At 35.9% G+C, this 23640-nt stretch overlaps 1 protein-coding gene across 2 annotated transcripts in view; it reads right to left on the reverse strand.

Annotated features, from left to right (window-relative positions):
- The window catches only part of LOC129275803 (nephrocystin-4-like), a 45937-nt gene that overhangs the window by 6078 nt on the left and 16219 nt on the right, over positions 1-23640 (reverse strand). The window contains exons 10-30 of one of the 2 annotated variants that reach the window (XM_064109371.1): positions 23312-23389; positions 22457-22468; positions 18882-19018; positions 17534-17756; positions 16800-16882; positions 15864-16052; positions 15640-15732; positions 14648-14765; positions 14010-14153; positions 13462-13563; positions 12736-12943; positions 11262-11491; positions 10812-10870; positions 9923-10090; positions 8456-8672; positions 6747-6833; positions 5673-5829; positions 4571-4641; positions 3911-3996; positions 3309-3480; positions 2364-2472 (exon numbers count right to left, since the gene is read on the reverse strand). In XM_064109371.1, the coding sequence (XP_063965441.1) occupies positions 2364-2472; positions 3309-3480; positions 3911-3996; positions 4571-4641; positions 5673-5829; positions 6747-6833; positions 8456-8672; positions 9923-10090; positions 10812-10870; positions 11262-11491; positions 12736-12943; positions 13462-13563; positions 14010-14153; positions 14648-14765; positions 15640-15732; positions 15864-16052; positions 16800-16882; positions 17534-17756; positions 18882-19018; positions 22457-22468; positions 23312-23389 (2743 nt within the window). The remainder of the gene's footprint in view (positions 1-2363; positions 2473-3308; positions 3481-3910; positions 3997-4570; positions 4642-5672; positions 5830-6746; positions 6834-8455; positions 8673-9922; positions 10091-10811; positions 10871-11261; positions 11492-12735; positions 12944-13461; positions 13564-14009; positions 14154-14647; positions 14766-15639; positions 15733-15863; positions 16053-16799; positions 16883-17533; positions 17757-18881; positions 19019-22456; positions 22469-23311; positions 23390-23640) is intronic. The other variant, XM_064109372.1, reaches the window with a different exon arrangement.

Below are 23640 nucleotides of genomic sequence, written 5' to 3' on the forward strand. Positions count from 1 at the left end.
AATTCGAAAAGACAAAGCAAGCACCATCGCTGTGCCTGCCCCACTGCTGCGTTTTGCTTGCCTACACTGCAACAGGCTTTTTCGGGCGAAGATTGGTTTATTTAGCCATCTTCGAACCCACAAGAATTTTCGAAGTTGTGGTCGTCTTCCCTAGCGAAGGACGAACATCATCAGATGATGGTATAATGGAGGTAAGACAGCCGAGGGCATTACACCAAATTGTTATTTTGTAAATCTACCCTTTCAGAGCACAGAGGAGGACAGCTCAGCTTTCAACATTCTTTGGGGCATGACATCAAACCAAATGCAAACACCAAGCAAAATGAAGATGACAACAAGCCCAGAAGACAGCTCAGCTTTCAACATTCTTTGGGGCATGACATCAAACCAAATGCAAACACCAAGCCAAATGAAGAAAACAACAAGCCCAGAGGAGAGCTCAGCTTTCAACATTCTTTGGAGCATGACCTCAAACCACCAAACACCAAGCAAAATGAAGACGACAACAAGCCCACTACAATCAATAAGCCCCAAGCCATCAACAAGCCAAAAACAATTAACAAGCCCCAAGCCGAGTCTTCATCTTCAGAACATGATGTCTTGTACTTTATATATTGTTAGTCGTCTCTTCATGTTTCTCTCTTTATTCAGTTCTCTCTCTCTCTTTGCCTCTGTTTCTCATCATCCCTCACTCTTTCTCTCTAGCTCTCCTTTAATTTGATGTTCACATCATTGATTGTAATCTTTTAGCCATGGTAAAATTTATGTATGCACTTTTCTTTTTTGGACATCGCTCTCAAGCTCTTAAAACTTATGATGATCCACTCATGTATATATATATATGAATGATATACCAATGCAAATGTTATGTAATGTTGACAATAATGTGTATATATGAATAGAATAAAATTGAGTCATCAACACGCCAACTGCTACCACAGGAAATATCAAAACTCCCCAATCTAAGTGCATCACAACAGCTGGTGATCCTTGACTCTCGGCGCAATGATTTGCTCAAGAAGCAGGATATGCTCCTGGAACGGATTGCTGTTAGCTTAGAGCAAATGGCAGACAATTCTTCTGAATCTGCAATAGATTTGTGTAAATTAAAGGCATTGTTTAAAGGTCAAGCCCACTCCACTTTTTTGAATGTGTATATATGAATAAAATCAAATTGAGTCATCAACACGCCAACTGCTACCACAGGAAATATCAAAACTCCCCAATCTAAGTGCATCACAACAGCTGGTGATCCTTGACTCTCGGCGCAATGATTTGCTCAAGAAGCAGGATATGCTCCTGGAACGGATTGCTGTTAGCTTAGAGCAAATGGCAGACAATTCTTCTGAATCTGCAACAGATTGTGTAAGAGGCACTGTTTAAAGGTCAAGCTCACTCAAAAAAAAAAAAGTTTTCTGAATATGATATATATTCATATGCGCATCGTTGTCTTGATAATTCAGTGCGTTGCCCTTTATTTACAAAGGGACATTGTATCAATATCTTGTTGGAAAATCGTGCCATTGTTGGATTTCCATAGTTGAGGTTGATTGGATCAATCATAGCTCTTTGTAAGAGAAGACTCAGGAATGCATGGGATTTCAGGCAGGGAACCACACCTTGGTCTGAGACTGCCAGACAATCAATTAACTCTTTATCATTGTCGACTATACGTAGGTATTTCATTAAAGTTTATTTGCAGTACAATGTAAGAACTATGTAGATGAAGTTCCTTGTACTGCTTGAGGGCATAAGTGCCTTGCTGGGAATCATACCCCAGACCATGCATGATATTCCCCTCTGAAACAAAATCTGAAAAGTGGCCAAGGGTGGCTTAGTCCCAACCGAAGTCCGAGACGCCCCGGTCGGTGTTACAAGCTCTTGCATAGTAAAGAAATCGAAAATGATTTTCAAGGTGAGTTTGCATGATAGCTTCATCATTACTGCAGTAAAAAACAGAATGAGAATGTTTTTGGGCAAAAGGATTTCACGTAAAAAAAATAATAAATAAAGGTGTGTAGTCTGGCACCTAGATCACTCAGCACCTCCTTTCATCAGAAAGTTGGAAATGTTACTAGTGCTTTCAAAACATGATCAAACATTGTTTCATAGACACTTTCATTAAACAAATAAATCATTTTCAGCCAACAAGAACCATAAACAATGGCAATACATGTAAATTCTCAAGGATGATGAACACATTACTATTTCAAACAACTTTATACCCTGGAACAAACAAAATCATGTCATTAACTCCAAGCATCCACATGATAAATCAAAGCAAACAAGGAAAATATATTTTTTAAATAATAATTGACTATTTTTCTTTCTTCCAAAGGTCAACGCCCCATTGGAAAGGATACCAACAACATTGATGAACATGAACTTGTTTCCTTTCACACGAGGGCGCACTCCCAGGTTGAGTTCATGGACCGAGTTCGAGAGCAGCATGAAAGGATCACCAGGGGCAACCTAAAGTGGAAATACATAAAAGTGATATAAATTATGAAATTAAAATAAATTTGAATGCCCTCACTAACTCCTTTTGTAAATGTATGTACTTATTTTCCCCATTTCAAAAGCTGGTACAGTCCGACCTCTCTTATCCGGCCTCCCCTTATCCGGATCTTTCTATTATCCGGACACACACTTGCCAAGAATTTTTTTTTTCAGTCAAAATTCCTACGCAAACTCACTTTGATTACATACATTTTCCAACATAGTCTATCTACAACCACATTATCTTTTATAAAAATATCTTATCCAAATCACCGAAAGAACTTAGACAGGATAATTTTCCAGTAAATCTAGGCACAGCGCACTCATTTACAGATCCTTTTTTTTCATTTCAGGGGGAAAAAAACAACACGTCTCAATCAGGCCTCGTCTCGCATTACGGACAGCGCCATCTATCATGTTTGAGCCTACATTCAGTATAATAATGGCTGACTTTGCGATAAACCAATTTTCAAACTTAGTTTCATCGAGTCATTCTCTTTCTTTCGAGGTACGTGTATGCTCTATGTATTCCTCAATCATTTCAGCAGGTAAATTATCCAAGAGTTTTGGCAACCAAACGATTTCATTTCCTTTAAAAAACGCCTATAATTTGCACTTACAGCAGTGAAATACTGTCTGTGTACGCCCACTACAAAAGATTACGTGTAGCTATCATTGGGGAGGCAGCTGCGTGTATTTAATATGGGGTCTCCCAGATCCGGATAAATCCCTTATCTGGATTGGTGATGGTCCCAACATGTCCGGATAAGAGAGGTCGGACTGTATAAGTCCTCTCTCCCACGACATACCTTAATTTCATCAGGATGTGAGGTAAAGCACTGCACATGTCTTGTAGAGCTAGCACCCTTTAGCACCAGTGTAATATGTGCCGTCTGTCCTTCTACACACGTCACATCTACCCGCTGTAGAGTGTGGATGTAGAACTCCCACGTCTGCAGAGGTCTTGCCAAGTACTGGCTCCTAAAATGATAAGATCAAAATATTGGATAGATTTATTACATTTATTTACATGGGTTATACTGTGTATAGACCTTATGCATTGACATCATGGTGCCGCCATCTTAGAGGCTGAAGCCATTGCCTTGCATGTGATGGTGATCTGCAGCTGGCGCATTGCTGACAACTCTGTTTATGCGTATTCCTATATCCTCTGAGGGAGGGCGCTTTTATATTATGACGTCACATGCACAAGATCTATAGTGAAGCAATAAAACTGAGCAATATTGAGTACCATCAATTTGTGGACAACAGATATGACATGTAGCATTGGGTATATGATTTAGGGGACTGAAGATTAGGATTGTTCGTTGCAGCACCATAAATTCAAGGGTGCGCAAATATTCTTCTAATAGCAATTATGAGCGACCGAACACAAAGCATGTTTACTTACGAGTAGATTAGAAGATAGAACTTTCTGATAGAAGGCGAAGCACCACAAGCTGCTTTCATGAAGATTTCATAGGGTTCTCCCGGACGCTATGTTGGGAAAAACGTAAAAACAAAAATCAAAACATGCATCGTTACCCGTTTTAAAGTGATCATTGACAGAATTTGAAGCAAACAAACCATCTACAGGTTTACATGTAACTTTATGTAACCGAGGGAGGGAGGGGAAGGGGGGGGGGGTATCAGCCCCTAACATAACTTTTTCACGATAAATCTGTAACTTGAGAAGTTCTTGATCATTAGGAGTTGGCATGATGCTTCATGAAGTTGGTCTTTCAGAAATAATTTCAAAATCAATGCTTGGGTACATGGTTCAAAAGTTATACAACGTAACTAATATTTAACATAATCAAATTGCAATACTAAATGGGGGGAAAGAGCTTTTGTTCATGCTGGGACCTAACTCTGGAATTCCCTCCCGAGACAGATCCAGATTAAAGTAAATCTGAAGATTTATTTGTACAACTTTGCATATGTATAAAATGATGTTGTTTTGTTTCTCTCTTTTCACCTAAAGCATTTAGATTAAAATGGATCTGGTGCCTTTGAATTCATATTTATTATCATTCACATACATGCAAGAACTTGGACTTCCGAAACTTACCGTATTTTTGGTATCACATATAACATTTGAATCACTGCATTTTACGTAGATACTGGTTACAGATGTAGCACCTACATGTATTACAAGAGAAAGGGGAAAATAGAACGCAACATATTACTGTCATTGTTAGGAATTCAGGCTAGTGTAATGTAAACAGGAAATAAACATAACATAATGTAAACATGAAATAAATTTATCAGAAAAAAATCTGTCTGAACAGAAAACATTCTGTGTTAAGGACATTGGTTTTCATATGTGCATGAATAAAATAATTTCCAGCATATCTGTGCTCAGTAACACAAAGTTTTGCTCACCAATGAAATATGTACCAACACTTGTAATTGGTTAGTGGTCAGATATTTGAGCAAAATTTGCAAGCAACAGTCAAATTGATTGGAGAATGTATGTTTTGCAAGTGTTCACAACTTTACTGTAACTGAGCCTAATTAAATATTATTAAGTGTTCCAGTGCCTTCAAATGCTTAATCAATTTAGGGACAGTAATTTTCTGTTTTACCGATAAATAAAACGGAAATTCCGTTTGGTTCTCATACTTTTCATGTAAAAGTTCATGGAATTCACCTTTGCAAAACAGAATTCAGGTTTTTGCTGTGTACATGTACATTTTCAGTGACAAAACGGAATTTCAATTTTTAGATCAAGTTGAAACAGAATTACAGATTTTCAGAAACGGAAAATATCATTTTTTGACACGGAAAATCACTGTCTCTATCAATTTCACCCATTTAATTCTAGCATTTCTTCTTTTGTAGTTTGATTTTGTTTGATCTGTATTGTATTCTATTTTACATCCTATATTAACATATTTCTTCGTACACAGAATTTCAGAATACATTCATTTAACTAAGTGATCCTACCTTGAACTGGAAACATTAAATGTTTTTTACCCGCATTTTTAGAGCTTCATTCTTATTCCATACATCAATGCAGAGCCATATGACAAAACGATACATAGTTTTTCACTGAATATACAAGACGAAATTGGACAAGGATAATACAAAGAAGAAAATATTGCTGTTTGGAAATCGACATCACTAAGACAATGTAAATCCCAAATTGGCAATTGGATAAACAAAAATACCTGAGGTTGGGTTAAACATTGGAAGACGGATAGACTTCCTGAGAAAGGAATGTTCCGGCTGCTGTAGTCTGAATGTTTGATCGATGACGTGAGGTTGGGGGTCTACGTTGAGGGATAGCACGGCTATAGACTTATTGTCTTGAGTTTTGAAGTACACCTGAAAGAAATAACCATTAAGACAAATATTTGAATATGATACTGAAATTGAAGAGTGTAATATCATTAAGTAGGCCTGAGTCATTACTTTCAGTATGAATAATTTTGATCTGTTTTTCGAAAACAGATGTTTTATGCATAACCATCAGGATAAAAATCCTTTGCCAAAACTTGCTTGAAATTCACATTTTACATCCTTCTATCAATAAAATGCGGATTATTATCCAAATTAACATAAAAATATTTTGATTTGCTTTTAAACTACCATGAAAAGGCAAAATACTACCTTCTTTCTGGACTTACAACATTTTATTTTTTTGAAATTTCAGTTGATGTTAGACCAATTACATAAATATGGGCATATGAGTTGGGATCATATTCTGGCAACGCCAAGAAAAAAAGTTTCATTGTTATACACATAAAAATGAATTTCGTGCCAATGGAAAATCACCAAATAAATTAAAGAATCATTGATATTGAACGTACTTATACTTTTGGACTTCTTTTCTCGACGTGGCCAAAAAAAGAGGAAATATTGAATCAAACCTAGGATGGAGTCTGGGGAAAAGTCAGTGGAGTCTTGCTTTAACGTCAATCTCCTACACATCCATCTTGGATGTGATTCAAGTGCTTATGAAGGAAACACCAGAGCCCCTTCTTACAAAAAATCATGATTGATCCGATCAACCTCAAGTAAATGGAAATCCATCAAGTTCACAATTTTTTCTTCAGGAAATATGCACAATGTCTTTTGTAAACAAAGAGAAGCACACTGAATTTTCAAGAAAAATATGAATATATGAATATACATCATAAAAAAACATTTTTTATGTTGATGTTGCTGGCTTTCCATAGTTGTGATTGATTGGATCAATCGTAACTATTTGTAAGACGAGGCCCGGGTTAACAATCACTTACTTTAATGAGCTGTGATTCCATAGATGAGTTTATTTTGTTATCCTTCCCTCGTAGCTGGAACTGAGATCTCGGACCAACGTATGGTGTCTGTGAGAAGGCAAAAACATAATGTGATACTTTCTTTCTGATTATTTCTAATTTGTCTAATGCCAATTTGTCCAATTGCCAACTCGTCTACTATCATTTGGTCTACCATCAGTTCATCCACTATCCACATGGTCTAATTGCTATTTCATCCAATCACCATTTTGTCTAATATCCAGATGGTCTAATAGCAACTTAGTCTATATACCATTTGGTCTAATTGGAAGTGTTAATTGTGCAAAATATATGAAAAGGAAATGGACATTAGACCAACTGGTTATGAGACGAAATGGTCATAGACGAAATGGTGATTAGACGAACTGATGATTGGACCAAATGGTTGTTAGACCAAATGTTGATGGATGGAATGCCAATAGACCAAATGAAAGTAGACAATTCCAATAAAGTGACTTTCATCAACATTGCCCAATCACTCTTAATGAAATTGGCATCCTTCACTGCTGAGTATCTTTATTAGTATAAACATCATCATTGTCGTCATCAAGATTCATTATAGCATCATCATCATCATCACAGTATCTCGAGACAGCTCAACTCCTATTACCATAACATCACTATCAATACCACCATTATCATAAAAATCAATGTCATCATCATTGTAATCATCAAAATCATCACCATCATCATCATCGCCACAATCACCACCACTATAAGAATATATATATCATCATCATCACCATCAATCTCATCATCACCACCATCATCATCACCATCATCATCATCACCATCACCATCATCATCACCATCAATCTCATCATCATCATCATCACCATCATCACCATCATCATCATCATCAATCTCATCATCATCATCATCATCACCATCACCATCATCATCCTCAATATCATCATCATCATCATCACCATCATCATCATCATCAATCTCATCATCATCACCATCATCTCATCATCATCATCACCATCAATCTCATCATCATCACCAACATCATCATCATCATCACCATCATCACCATCAATCTCATCATCAATCTCATCATCATCATCATCATCACCATCAATCTCATCATCATCACCATCATCATCACCATCTCAACCTCATCATCATCATCATCATCACCATCATTATCATCATCATCATCATCACCATCATCATCATCATCATCATCATCATCATCATCACCATCAATCTCATCATCATCACCATCACCACCTCATCATCGCATCCTCACCACCAACATCAACAACATCATCATCTAACCATCATCATCACCATCAATCTCATCATCATCACCATTACCATCACCATCTCAACCTCATCATCGCATCCTCACCACCAACATCAAAAACATCATCATCTAACCATCATCATCATCAATATCATAATCATCATCAACATTATCATTCGCCACTTAATGCATCCTCACAATGTAACGTGGAGCTAACCACGTTACATTGTGAGGATGTAACGTGGGGGTAACCTCAATTTAATAGTATCTTGCTATTATGTTAGCTCCAATTACCAAATGTTTTGTTTATATGTGATGTACCATTCCTTGTAATTGTACCTGACAGTGATATTTGGTAATAAATAAATTCAATTCAATATCGCCCTCCATCTTCCCTACTATTAAACCCCAAACTCACGTTTGAAGTGATGGACTCATCAGCCTCGAAAGTCTGAAACTTGAAAGGTATATTGACCTCCTCCTTTGGTCTAAGGAACACCTTGACTCCCGGGACGTCACCCTTCCCCGTCGAAGATCCTCCCTGACTGATATCAAACAGACCCTCTTCTACCGGAGTGTTGTATATCTCATAGAATGTCTTGAAGTGACGCCACTCGTTAGGGTTCGTAACCACACTGAAGAGATGAAGCAATAACAGTGGATATTTCATATTTCTACTGAAGCAGGTCATGATACGAAAAGGCTAACAAGACAGTTTGTCTTACAAGAGCTGCCCCTCTGATGATACAAGGTAAGCAGACCTGCCAACCTTTGAGGATGAAAAATTGTATTCTGTGATTAAAAAAAATGTATTTTTCCCCAAAAAAGTGTATTTCATAATAAAATGCGTGGCGCACTCGCTCATCGCGGCGCTCAAGCTGCATGCAAGCTAAAGTGCGCACTGCTCTTGCAGATGACAAAAAAATTTAAACATGTGTATATGTACATGTGGTGTATATCTCACCCTGGTTTTAACAAAATGATTGAAAAAAAAAAGTTACCCAAAGTTACATTGATCTAATAACCATATTTGTGTATTAAAGTTTTCTGAAATAGAGACATACATGTATAGAGATGATTTTCCTCAATAAATTACAATTTTTTTTTGCAAAAATGTATTTTTTAAAGAAAAAAACGTACTGCCGTATTTTGGGTGCAAAAACGTACTAAATACGTCAAAAACGTACTGGTTGGCAGGTCTGGGTAAGGTATGTATTTGTGATAGGGTCTTTAGTTCAGAATCATGTGAAGATTTGGATACAGATTAAAGGAAAATTTAAAGCTCTGTCTTGTATTTGGCTTTATTTGTACATTTCCATACGGAGCAATTGCCAAATGTCATGGAGCCATGAAAAACAAATATATATCACTGCCCCTAGCCTAGGGATATAAAGACCTACTTGACAACTGGATGATTTATGAGAAGAAAAAAAACCCAGCGTGACATCAAATTTATATAGAATTAGTGTAATGGAGTTTCACAGCCAATCAAAAATTAAGTTTATGTTGCAGCATCTTAGTATGTTTATAATTTACTTCTGTGTTGTTCTTTTATATATTATGATATTGTGAGCATGCATTAATAAATAAATGAAAATAAATAAATCAATCAATCACTCAATCACAAATTGAAAAAAAAATAAAAATAAACAAATGGCTAAATCAATCATTAATCAATCAATAAAATAAGAATATAATGAAAATAACTAAATAAACAATATTAAATAAAGTTGATATGATGAAATTACTAAAATTGATAAGGAAAAACGGTAAGAATTCTCTCAGAATCTAATGAAAATAATAGCATATCCAAAAACTGCAAAGTTACATAAAAAAAGGCACTTTTGGAAGATTTTCCATAACTTAAAATAGGCTTTCAACTCACCTAAGATTTGAGTGTTCCCACTGTATAGAGATGGTATGAGCAGCATTGTACGGGTTCTTCAGAACAAACTCGAAGAATTCTGCTCTACCGAAGGCCGGGTTGATGGTGTGTTCCGTTGTGATGACGGACTGTAACATGTTCATGATCCCTTCCTTCTTCGATCTTTCCCTGGAGAGGAGATATGAATAATAACAAAAATGATGATGAAATCAGTTTCGTAGCTGTAGCTGGAGTATTTACATGTAGTAACAACAACCACAACAATAAGGAGGTAAGTTCAAAAGCTATGTCCATCTGACAAGTTGATTTGAGAAACCATGCAAACATAATACTGACATTTAATGTCAATTTAAAGTTTCGCTAAATTTACTAAAGCATTTATATCAAAAACGCAGTAAAATGAGTGTGAAGAAATAACAAGACTGTGAAAATAGGGGTTGGACATACAGTAAAAGTTGGTTACTCTTTTTTACTGCTTTTGAAATTCTCTGTAGAAGTCTCTAAAATCTTATGTAGTCATACAATATGGAATGATACAGAAATCAAAATATGAACAGATTAAGAATCATATCTGTAAGTGCCGATTGCAGTATATAGAACATACATGTACATGTAAATCATTGACTTACATGTACAGGTATACATGTGTATCAAAGATGCAATCAAGCCATTTTTTGCATGTCAATAATTGAAAGGACAAACATTTTCTTCTAAAATAATTCTTATATGAATTACAATTTTTCCCACACTAACACTATTAAAAACCCAAACTCTTTATATCACGATAACATACAAAGCAACTAAAAAGACCAACAAAAAAACCTGTATGCGACCTACTGCAAATAATAATGTAAAATCACCTCTTGGACATCTCCTCAAATATTCTTACCTGTATAACTCTATTGTCTTCAAATCTCTTATCCTCTGAGTCTTTTCTTCCTTTTTCATCTGGAAAATAAAAAGAATGATAGATGAAGCAACAAGTGAATTAAATGAAATTGAACAAATACACAACAGCCCATCGATAAAAACTTCACATATAGGTACATTATGCAATACAAATGATGACATATGTTTTGACAAGAGATTCATAAAATAATTAACATTTCATAGGACTTCATTTTAATTATGCGTTGCAAATCTTTTATTTCAACTATAACTCAGCATTTCCTGACAGCGGTTAACCAGAGCACTAAGTAGTTATGACAAGTACACACGTGACATCATCATTTGTGTGTAAGTCTATTTTTACATACGTGTAACAATCAGATGCAATTATTACATGTACGTCTGGGAACAATCTTAAACAGTATTAGGAAATTACATCTTAAATACGCACCACTAAGGTATTAGTTAGTCCATTATTCTCTCTTCCATGGGCCTGTCGTAGAGCCTCCATACGAGCAAGCTTACGTTGCTTCATGTGGTCTCCTTCCCTATTAGATTCCTTCAAGGCTACCGTAGTCTTGTCACGACGAGAGAAGAGCGCCGTCGCTAGTTCCTGGTCTGCTTCCGCCATGTGAGATGCTAGGTAACTACGCTTCTGCTTCAGGCTAGCTAGGCTTGCATCTGTTAAAATGATATTCATTTATCATATAATACAAATTGATGTTTTCATATCTAAATTAATGCACTTTCATATTGAAGAAATGTAGTTGCAATTGATTTCATCTTTATTTTCAATATTGAAAAATAACATTGAATATCAAAAACTAAAAAAAGTTTCCATCTACTTATAATAGGCAGAAATGGAAAAGTGCCATATCTAGAATTTATTTAGACAATTCTATACATTGATGAAGCTTCAATCATAGTACATAGAATTTTCAATCAGATATTTTATATATCAATTTAATATGACTTGAATAATTTTAAAACACAAAACAAATCTGTTAACCCCATATAAAATCACTGCACTATCTCTGACTATCAATTGGAAAAGACCCCTAATTATTACTGCAGACTACAGATGAGTGAGATAAATAGAAATACAAACTCAAACAAATTATTTTAGTAGAAAAGGACCAATTATATTTTTTATCAACTATTTTACATATCAATTTAATGTGACTTAAATGATTTTAAAACACAAAACAAATTTGATAATAATAATAATATACATGTAGGGTATTTATATTGCGCACATATCCACCTTGTTAGGTGCTCAAGGCGCTCCTATATTACCCGGCTAAGCTAGGCGTTCATAGCACACACAGCTTTAGATAACTCCAAATCGCACACAGCTTTAGATAACTCCACATCAAATCACTGCACTATCTCTATCAATTGGGTAAGACTCCTAAATATTACTGCAGACTACAGATGAGTGAGATGAATAGAAATACAAACTCAAACAAATCATTTGAGCAGAAAAGGGCCAAATACAAAAGTTGCATGCTCAATGTGTGAAAGTTGCCAGCCCCTTTATATACAAGTTTGACTTAACGGGTTTGAAATGAATATGCCTACTACAGTACCAAACTCCTGGGCCCCGTCTTACAAAGACTTACAATTGATCCCATCAATCGTTACTCTATGGAAATCCATCAGTGTCATAATTTTTTTTGTGTGGAAAATTGTCACAATGTCCTTTGTATGCAAAGAGAAGCGCAGTGAATTTTCAAGAAAACAATGAATGCATGAATATACATCACAGCTAGAAAATATTTTGAAGAAACATGCATAATACATGTCGACGTTGCTGGCCGTCCATAGTTGTGATTGATCGGATCAATCATAACTCTTTGTAAGACGGGGCCTAGAAATACACAGACAACTGTGAATAATTTCCTTCTCCAGCCAGAACAACTCACTTGTCTGCTTAGTGCCTGCATGAAGACTGCCCCCAAGGAACGCCCCACTTCCGTCCTCCTGCACGATGACCTTTGTATCCTGTAGAGGCAAGGTCGTGGCCTTGATGACCTTCGCATCGACCTCCTGACCTACGTTAGCGAGTCGTAGGTGAAGGCGCCCTCTGGTGACGTTCCTTGATCCCACAGGTCGGATGCTTCCCCCTCGTTGCTGTTCATATTTTTAAAAAAAAGAGAGAAGTGAAATGATACTTGATTATTAAGAAAAGAAATTGTTTCATGTGTAAAATAAATCTAGATCTGATAGTGGATTGCGAGCAAACAAAAATGATGACAAGTTACAAAATATTGAAATATCAGAGATCATTTTCTTTTTAAATATAATCTAATAGACGAGCAGTTGAATATCACTGAAGTTCATTAATCATCTAAAATCAGTCTTCATAGTATTAAGAAAAAAACAAGGAATTTACAGAATTCCACAGAAACGAGAAAAAATTCAAGCCCTAAAATGAATAAAAAATACAGCAAAATTCACATCCAAAGCCTAACCAAAACTGCATCAGCATAAAACTTGCCGATCAAATGTTTTGATAATTATGATAAAAGCAATTGAATAGTGATATGGGAGTAAACTACAAAAAAATACAGCATTCAATTTTGAACCACGATCTTCAAAACTTCTGCAAATGGTGTCATGACTATTGATATAAAAGAATGAATACTTACAATATCCCCAGTGAGTACGTAGTCTTCATCACTATGCTCTGTTGTCAAGATATCCACTTCATGAGTCACTTGGACCGCTTCTCTGCCACCACGAAGAAGATGCTAGAAAATAATAAGATACATGTACAAATGAGAATGAGGACTGAAACCACAAAGCAAGGCAAAATGTTTATCATTTCTGTTCTTTAACTCTTGTAGGAACTCGCAGGACAGCGTTTTACTGGTCAACACCAAGCTGGTATATAACCAATTACCTAGGAAAAATTTTATGTCTAGGTTAATCAGTCACAGTGGCTGACCTTATAGACGACAGATATTACTCTCGGGCCTTTTTATCAAAGTGGAGACAATGGCAGAGTGGGGATTCAAACTCACAACCTTATTAAGAGTCCAATGCTCTAACCATCACACTACATGTAAATGATAACTTACCTCAGGTATTGTCATATTTCATTTTCCAATTTTCTTTTTACTTCTGAGTGCAATGAGACTTTATTCATTTTAATATGTACTACAAAAAAAAGTTCATTATTATTTATTATTATTACCTTGAGATCAACAGCCAATGATCCAAGGAGAAGAAGAGAGTCACCATCCCAAACATCTATGTGGAATGTCTGTTTCTCAAGGTAATGGAGAAAAAGTCTTGCTTCCCCGGGCTTCAAGAAAGACGGATCGACGTTGTACCGGACCTGACGTGGATTATGGAAGAAAGAGAGAATGGATGTAATAGTTGTCATCACCATTTTTTTTTACATCAAAATGATAATCATTTCAAAACAGAATATTTTTTTAAATTCCTTATTACCATCATCATTTTTATCACCACCATCATCAACATCAGCATCATTATCATAATCATCACCATCATTCATCGTCTTTTTCATTAATATCCATATCAGAATAATCATCATCATTATTATCACCATAATATCATCATCAACGAAACCATCATTATCATCATTATAAATATCACCATCAGAATCAACATCATCCCAATTATATTTCCTATCATTATCATTGTCATAAACCCATCATCAATAACAACAACAAAAGCATCAAAACCATCACCACAACATTCGCCACTATCATCACCAACACCACAACCACAGCCAACAGCAGCAATTTTCCCATTCCATAACCATCATCATCATCATCATCACTATCCTCCTCCTCTCCTTCTTACCATCCACCCTGGAGGTCCATCATCTGGTTCTTCCCCATCTTTCTTCAACCTCTTCAAGATGAAAGGCAGGCTCTGGGGATCAGCCGACAACTTCCCTTCGATTTCACCAAGTAATAATCTAAAAACAATGAAAATATATATATGTATTAACATGGAGGCGTAACAGTACGCCATGGATTAAACACCAACACGCACTTATTATTCAATGCGTAATCTGATTGATAATCAAATGGGAGTGTGCGTCCGTGCACATGACCTCACCAATGCAATGATGCTTTATATACTTTACGCGATTGAAATTAAAGTGACTCTAAGTCACACTTCAATCTTTGTGAAACATACCCCCCCCCAAGTATTCTTTTGTCAGCACATGTTTGATCCTATAAGAGACCACCCAAACTCAAAGTTCCTTCACATATTTTCTTGTGCAGATAATAGGAAAAATAAGAAAAACAAGGAATTTTTTTAGATAATGAAAAATAAGAATAAATGGAAAAAGGGGAAAACAAGGAAATTTGGTCTCTGTTTCACAGAGTACACACATCGCCCAATGAAATACTGCCTTGAATGAATGATGAACTAAGTAAAAAATTTATAAAATGATATAATCATCCTTTCATTCAAAGCATGATTAAGAGCACACTTCTATCTCGTAATCCGGCAAGAAATGACAAAATTAACAACTTCGCATATAACACACGCTCACTCATGCATGATTTGAAAGGTCAAAAAAAAAAAATTAAAACTGACGTTAGTCAATGTGCACAGGAACATCCGTCTCAAATTACATTATTAAAAACTGTTTAATTAAACAATCTGGTATTTTGAAAATAGGAGTTACAGCTTTTGGTTGCTTAACTTCCACTCTTGACACATTCTGTTTATTCCCATTTGAAAGTTACAGTATTTTGGAGGGGGAGGGTTACAGCTTTTTGTTGTGTAACAACTACAAAATATTTCCATGATTATAAAACAATTGAAGTTCAATATACCTTTCCGTTGTAACCGGTGGATACCTGTAGAACTGGAATGTGAAGAAGACAGTCTTCGGCATGGACTTCTGGTTCACCTCAAAGGACAGGATTCTGTATCATCACAAAATACAAAATATACAACGAAAAATCAAAGCCCATATTTGAAAGAAGCCCTTGCATTGTCTACCTAGTCATAAAGTACACACAAACCAAGAGAGTCAATAACTATTCACTCTACTAACCTAGACATGGCTAGAAATTGAATAACAATCTCATTGCTCTGCAGAGGATCGTTAATCTCCCGTTGTGGATTAAGACGGGTGTGGTCATTGGGATCCACAACCTCCGGAGCTTCCCCTCGTCTGTCCGTGATCTCTTGGAAGCCTGCCTGAAAGAGTCTGGCGTAGGCTGCGCGGGTTAGACCTGACCCCCTAAAGAAGAAAGACATTTTTTCATTGATAAACCAAACGGGATAAAACACATATTCAAAATTATTACAAATTTGAACATTCTTTTTTTTTGTATAGATTGTATGAAGAAAATCACAACCCCATGATTTTATTTCTTATTTTATTTTTGTAAGAGCATACCTAAAGGCCACAAACACCACCTCCAACTTCCCACTAGTCATTAAAGAAAGAAGGTCTCCGACATTGCGTAGCAACATCCAAATCTGTTTTGAATTTATTACAAATCAACATCTAAGGAAGGGTTAATCGTGGTTTAACCATTTTTACATCAAAGATTAAGGCAAAAGCATGAAGCCCGTCATCAATGCATAACATCAAGATCATTCTCTCTTTAGATATTCATTGTGTAAAATCCGGAAGCCGTAATTAGTCAGGAGACTGAGGATGCACGTTACAATATAGAGCACAGGAGAGGTTGTTTCATGAAGCTGTTTGTAAGTAATGAGCAACTTTATGAACGACCGGTGATCCTTTCTTGTGAGTTGAATCAACACCTATGATGTTTGGTGTACGTCATTTCCCACAATAAAGGGTCACCAGTCGTGTGTAAAGTTATACGTAACTTACAAACAGCTTCATAAAATGGCCCCGAAGGTACGATATGATAATAGTTACATCTTACTTAATATGTGACATTGTTAGGCCACACTTGCTTCTCACTAATTTAGGAGCAAAAATTTGGTGTTTTATTTAAGATCCAAGACTTACCCTTGCTGCACTGGACCAGTCGTGATGACAGGTGCGTGTACAGGAGTGAATGGAATCTCATCAGCTGGCTCACCAGCCTGGGCCTATCAATATTATAACACAACAAAGAGGTTACATTTTGTTATATTGCATGATCTATACTAATTATTGATTGGTCAACTGATAATATGTACATGTAACTAGAATGCTAAGAGTCTGAACTGTAATTTGCGCAAATTAAAAATTGAGTATTATCATTATTATTATCATTAGAACTGTACAGGGGTGAATGGAATCTTATCTACATGTATTGGCTTACCGATCAGGGCCTATCAATATTACATAACATAGAAGAGGTTATATTTTGTTATATTGCATGGTCTATATAGATAATGATTATTGATTGGTCAACTGGTATCATGTGACTAGAATTGTATAGAGGTGAATATCAAATTTCATCTGTTGGCTCACCTGCTGGGACCTGTCACTGAGGATGATGAAAATTAGATTGACAACTGATTTAATGCATAAGGTATTCATTGCTGCAACTTATTTTTTTTTTTTATATTCATGATGGTGTGCATAAAACTGTTTTCTCGAAATATTACTTAAATTGAAATCAATAACTTTGTTATTTGTAATCAGATTTTGATTAAAATTTCAACATTTTGCTCGGTGAATTTTACTCTGATTTAGATAATGATTCACAGCCTTGAGTACCCCTTTCACTAATAGTAAATTCTAAAAGAACGCACCTCCATGTGCATGATCTCAAAGGGCGCCCTCGCCGTCATGGGCTGGGCCTGGATGGGTGGGTACTGCCCCCTCATACCAGGGGGACCCATGTAGGGCTGGGTGGAGGGACCGGTGGCATACATCTGAGGCATGAGGTACTGCTGGGTCCCTGGGCCTCGGTCTGGGGCAGTGGAGTGCGGCTGGAGATGGTTGAAATTGGAATGGCTGGCTCCAACTGGCAACCTAAATGTATGAAAAAAAAAGTTTGAATAATAATGATAACAAAGACGCAGAGTTTCTTCAAAATCAAACTTTTTATACATGTACATGTACAGGAAGAAAAATAAGCAAATTTGAGGATTTTATTCCGTATGTGTGCACAAGCAGAAAAAGAGTAGTTAGGACATCAAATGCAGAACTGCCAACCTGAACAAGAATATTTCAGTATTATAAAAGCTGAAAATTGGTATTTTGGTAAGGAAATCAGAACTTTCAAAGAAATACATGTACCATGGGACAACAAATAAAACTGGAACTTTAGAAATCAGTATTTTGCATGAAACCAGCAGTATTCTTCTGGTTTTTCAGCACTGAATACGGAAAATGAGTACTACTTGGCAGCTCTGCAAATGGCAAGGTGAATTTCAAAATTGAGAAATGCAATGACTATAATGCAATCATCATTCATATATTTATCTGAGCTTTACATCAAATCTGTAGTAAGATTTCAGACATGGTTAATAGGCTGAATGTTAGCATGAGCGCTATTAGAGCTTCAGCCACAATGATGATGTGGCGAACAAACTTATATCATTTGTTTTGAAACCATTGGTCAGAAATAAGTTATAAACAGGTTGTGAGGGCACAGAATATGTTATTTAAAAACTCTTCCTACATACATGAAGAGAAACCACCTAGTTTGATAAATTGTTTACTTTCAAGTAAAATGACCTTCCCTAATTTGTCAGGAAAATTTGAAATCTTGGTCAGGGTTGTTGTATCCCTTTTCGCGTTTCTGCAAAGGGGAAATCTAAACCGCTGAAACCGAAATTACAAGCATGTAGCTCTTTTGCGATATTTCCTCTCATCCTTGGTTTTGTGTAAAAATAAAGACACCAATGTCAAGCAACTGGTCTTTCCAACCATGTATTTTTCTAGCAATGAATATGTTGTAAGGCTGGGGAACCAAGTGTGAAAATCATAGTAAACTTTGAAGTCGATTTTCATCTAAAATGGGTTTGCACCGTCGTATGTGTGATACAACGGTTCTGATGACTGCCGACGATGTATCAATTCAATTCTTTACTTCTTCAAAGTTCAATTTAATTTTTGATCAGACATTGGTTGGCATGTAAGGGGTTAACATACCTGGGCGACCTTGGTATGGGCGGTTTACCCATTACCGATGGGGGTAGTTCATTCATCATAGAGGCTTCTGTTCCACTCGTCTGGGACGGCAGCGATTGCATGGACGGATACTGCCCTCTGGAGTTGGGTCTCAAGTCCTTTAGAAACAAACACACAGACAAACATATTTGGCATATGTACAAGTAGCAAAGTCACTGCGCTTCACATTTCAGTCATATATATATCAATGTAGCATACATGTATATCTGCAAAGTGCTTTGAGACACTGTGTACCAAGGTCTATTGATAGAGGGATATCACCATTATGATGATGGTGATTATAATAATAATTGTAATTACCATTTTCTAGTAATCCATGATTTTAAGTGATAAATATTTTTTTTCTAAATGGGTATCCAATACATGTAGGTAATTGGTTATACACCTGTATACCAGCTCGGTGTTTACCAGCAAAACGATGTCCTGTCGAGTTCCTAAGGGAGTTACCATAAACAAACAGTTGAGACTACAGCAAATATGCAAAATTATTAAACAGCATTTGATAACTCTTGACCCCCTCCCCATTTGATTAAAATTCCACAGTATTATTGTGAAGGAAACACTGCCTCACCTTTGTGATCATACATGTATCTTCATTGTCACTGAATCTTGTAGTATTATTATACATATTTTTATAAAAAAGGTACAAAATACTGCTGAATCTCTTATATCTAACTAAAAGAAATCAAAATAAATAAAATAATGCCCGTACCCAACCTGCAGAGTGTGCAGTGCACTGCTGTCATTATTTCTTCCTTAATAACCATGTACATGTAATTTCACTTTGGACAATAAAAGAAAAAAAATCTACTGTTGCAATGCAAAGAAAATAGAATAAAATTTAATATGAAAAGGGGAATAACTTGATATTAGCTCCTTGTGCAGTGCAGAGTATGACATAAGTCCTTCTTACTTCCAGCAGAAAATTAGAAACATGGTTAAATAAACTCCATGGGATTGATATCATTGAAGGTAAAGACACTTAATCACGATATTATTCAGTGGTTATTTAAATCACATATTATCAGTTAACACATATGCATCCCAGAATGATAGCAAAGACAAATAAATTACAAGAGGAGGCATGACGACCTTCAATTTGCTGCAAACATCAACTATGAACAAGAAACAACACTGAAAATGTTTCAGTGGGAAAAATTTAGACAGATATTAATTCCATTATAAAACACAAGAGATCTACATCACCACCAGTCAGTTGACATGGCACTTAGAGAAGAGATATTGTAGGTACCACACAACTTAGAGAGATGCTATTATTAAACAACATATACAGTGCGTATAAAAAAAAAGTTTACACTTAGAAAAAATCCTGTAAAATTATATATTTGTAATATCCTGAAGATTTTTCCACATTTTAACGTTGTAACAGATCCATTTAATCAAATGACGATATAACTGTCGAAAAATATTTCCGCTTGAGCGAGCACCACTTACTTTTGAAAAGTTAGTGAAAAATGATTTGCGCAGAACTTTGAAATAGTTATGTGAATAAAAGTAGACCTTAATCATGAAGAACACATGGAATTTAGCTAGTAAAATTGATTTGATGATATCTTTTTAAGCTGTTTCCTTGCCCAAAACACTTCGAAGAGTGCATTGCGCCCCACCCCACTCCCCCGCACACCGAGGCCATCGTGACGATATTTGCTTTACACTGAGCTGTGATTTACATGAAATGGCTAAGGCTTCATTTTCATTTTGTTAATCATTGTCAAGCTTGGGAAAAGTGTGGAGAAACAAGTATTATATGAAAAAATGAAATGTAAACCCACTTTGAATGATACAAACTTAGTGAAAAAATGCTGGAGATGTCTGATATAAACTTTTGTTCAGATTCAGTTATGTCCTCAGATCCAGCTGGCACAAAAAAAGGGTAAAGGTTGTGCTTACTAAGTGTTGAAATTTCAATTTGAGTGGCAAAATTGTTACAAAATGCTTGAATGTATCCGTTTTATTTCAATTGACTAAAAGTGCAAGGGAAATGGATGAGAAATGTTTCGCAGGGTAAGTTTGATTTCGCCCTTTCCCCTTTACACAGCGTGAAAATGAGCATTTCTACGCAAACAGATTTCTGCGAGCTTTACAAAAATGGACAGTGCTTACTCAAATGTAACATTCTGTCAAAACTTTTAATTTCATTAGATACATGTAGATGAGACCCAAACCCAAGATTATATGTGAAAAAATTATCCACATGTTGTATATATTTTAATTCCCAGGGCTTTTCAAAGTGTAAACTTTTTTTTGATACGCACTGTATAACAGAGAGGGAAAAAGAAAGAGAGAGAGAGAGGTGGTTATACCTGTTTTATAGAAGAACAAGATGAGTTTAAAGGGAGAGTGCTTACATCGATTGCACAATTTATACATAGATAAAGTATCAAACCAGCCATTTATCAGTGGGAATATTTTGGTTTTAAAGATATTTTTAATTAATGATAAAAAGTGAGCACTAAATTATAGATTCATTCATTCTTCCTGAATATGGTGGGAGTTTCATAAAGCTTTTTGTATAAAGTTATGAGTGCCTTTACAAAGGAAGTGATGTCTAGATTTTCATTAATTTTGATTCATTCCCAAAACCAAGTGCCTGGTTTCACAGAAAATCTGGGCCCCATTTCAGAAAACTTCTTATCACTGACAAATAGTGCATTTCTAATCTCGATGAATTGCCTCTCGGCCGAGCAATGATAACAAGATTCAAGAAACAGGGTCTAGGGACCCACTTCATTATTAAGACTACCAATTATAACTTTGAAAACATGGATGTTTAAAGTTATAGCAGCTACCATGGAAACATGGATATTGCGCTAGTGGGCTGATAAATATTTTGATGACAGCTCAGAATCAGCTAGATTTTAGAGTTAGGTGTATAACATGGGTAGCAACTTTCTTTTGCCTCAAAAGAGTTCTTCACGGGTATCAGGAGACTGTTTTCAGGCAATATGAGACTGCCACCATTGCTATAATTTTAAAATACCGCCTTTTATAAGCTGACCTCAAATTTTATTAATTTTGAGATACAAGGTTTTATCAGCCCACCAGCAATTGGCTGCTGACCCATGAGAAGGTAGTTTCCATGATTGTATGCTCTTTATGAAATGGACCCCAAATGAAAAACTAGATGAGAGCCCCGTCTTACGAGAGTTACAATTGATCCAATCAACCTCAATGATACTAAAATCCATCAATTGCATAATTTTTTGTACAGGAAATTTGCACAATGTCCTTTGTAAGCAAAGAGAAGTCCACTTAATAATTTTCAAGAAAACGATGAATGTATGAACATACATTACATGCATATCTAGACAATATTTTGAATAAATATGTATTTGAGATGTTGACGCTGCTATCTTTCCATAGTTGTGGTTGATCGGATCAATCACAACTCTTTGTAAGACGGGACCCTGGTCACTTTCACATATCAAACATGTATACACACTACATATAGTATGCTACAGTGAGAGTTGATTAAAACAGTGCTAATAACATTTGTTTATCATGTGATACATTACCTCGGTATCCAACTATGGAGGACAAAAATATTAAGAAGGGAAAAATGTATAAGCAGTGCATGGGAAATATAATGAAAAGCAAATACGTTATCGCTTTATTTGTGTTCATTTTTTCACCTATACATTTATGTTTATTTTGTTTTAATGCTTTCTCAGCACTCCTTTATTTTTTAAAATGGGCTGGCACAGCAAAAATTAATACAATATACATGTACACAAAACTATCCATAATAACATTGTACATGTATATCATTATGACATAATTGTTGGTAGAAATGTAATTAAATGCAATTGCTTTTGGAGAATTCTTGGGTCATAAAGTGAAATAATTTCATTTACATTAAATTTGAAATGAATTAAAACCAATAACAAAATGTACTATTCTATATACACATATATATAATTTCTATTTTTTTCTTATACTTTATAAGGCAAATGAAAATCTACTTCTGTCAAAAATCAGAGAGCAAGAATCACCCCTGAATTATTCATTCATCCTCCCTCCACCCCCCCCCAAAAAAAAGTCTCAGGGATAAGTATGGAAATTTGTGAGGAAGCAGACCAGTTTGAGTCAAGTACATTAACTGAAATGGTAATGCAATAATACATGGCATGGTTCCATGACATTAGCTCTGGCGACAATTGCTCCACTATAAATTCCACGCACTAATCGAATCAGCAACTTCTACCCTGGGTGTAATACTACATGTTACCCTAACCTAAACCTAACATAAAACCCTATTGCAACCCTATCCTAACCCTACATCTAATAGACGAAATTAAGCCTGGAGCTATTGTCGCAGGAGCAATGTCGTGTCACCGCTTGGCATGGGGTGTACTGAACTGTGAACTTACCGATGGCCTATGTAACCTGGGAGCCTCCGACGGCACTGATGTAGACTGTGGACTAAGAGGGCGCCGTGACTCTTCTTTCTGTAATTGAGATTTTTTTAAATATATAAATCTGTGAAATACTATTGTTACCATCATAAGTGTCAGTGTTGGATTCCAGACAGCCTTGGATGAGACAGAGACAATAACTCCCAGAGAGAGATGGGGGGGGGGAGTGTTTCACAAAGATTTAAGTATGACAGAGTCGCAGGAAAGTGCTGAAGCGTACATGATATGCCACGCGCAATCTTACTGATCGATTCACAGCAGTGCGCCTCCTCTAGGCATGATCT

The sequence above is a fragment of the Lytechinus pictus genome, chromosome 14 (genome assembly GCF_037042905.1).
Source record: "Lytechinus pictus isolate F3 Inbred chromosome 14, Lp3.0, whole genome shotgun sequence".
Classification (NCBI taxonomy): Eukaryota; Metazoa; Echinodermata; class Echinoidea; order Temnopleuroida; family Toxopneustidae; genus Lytechinus; species Lytechinus pictus.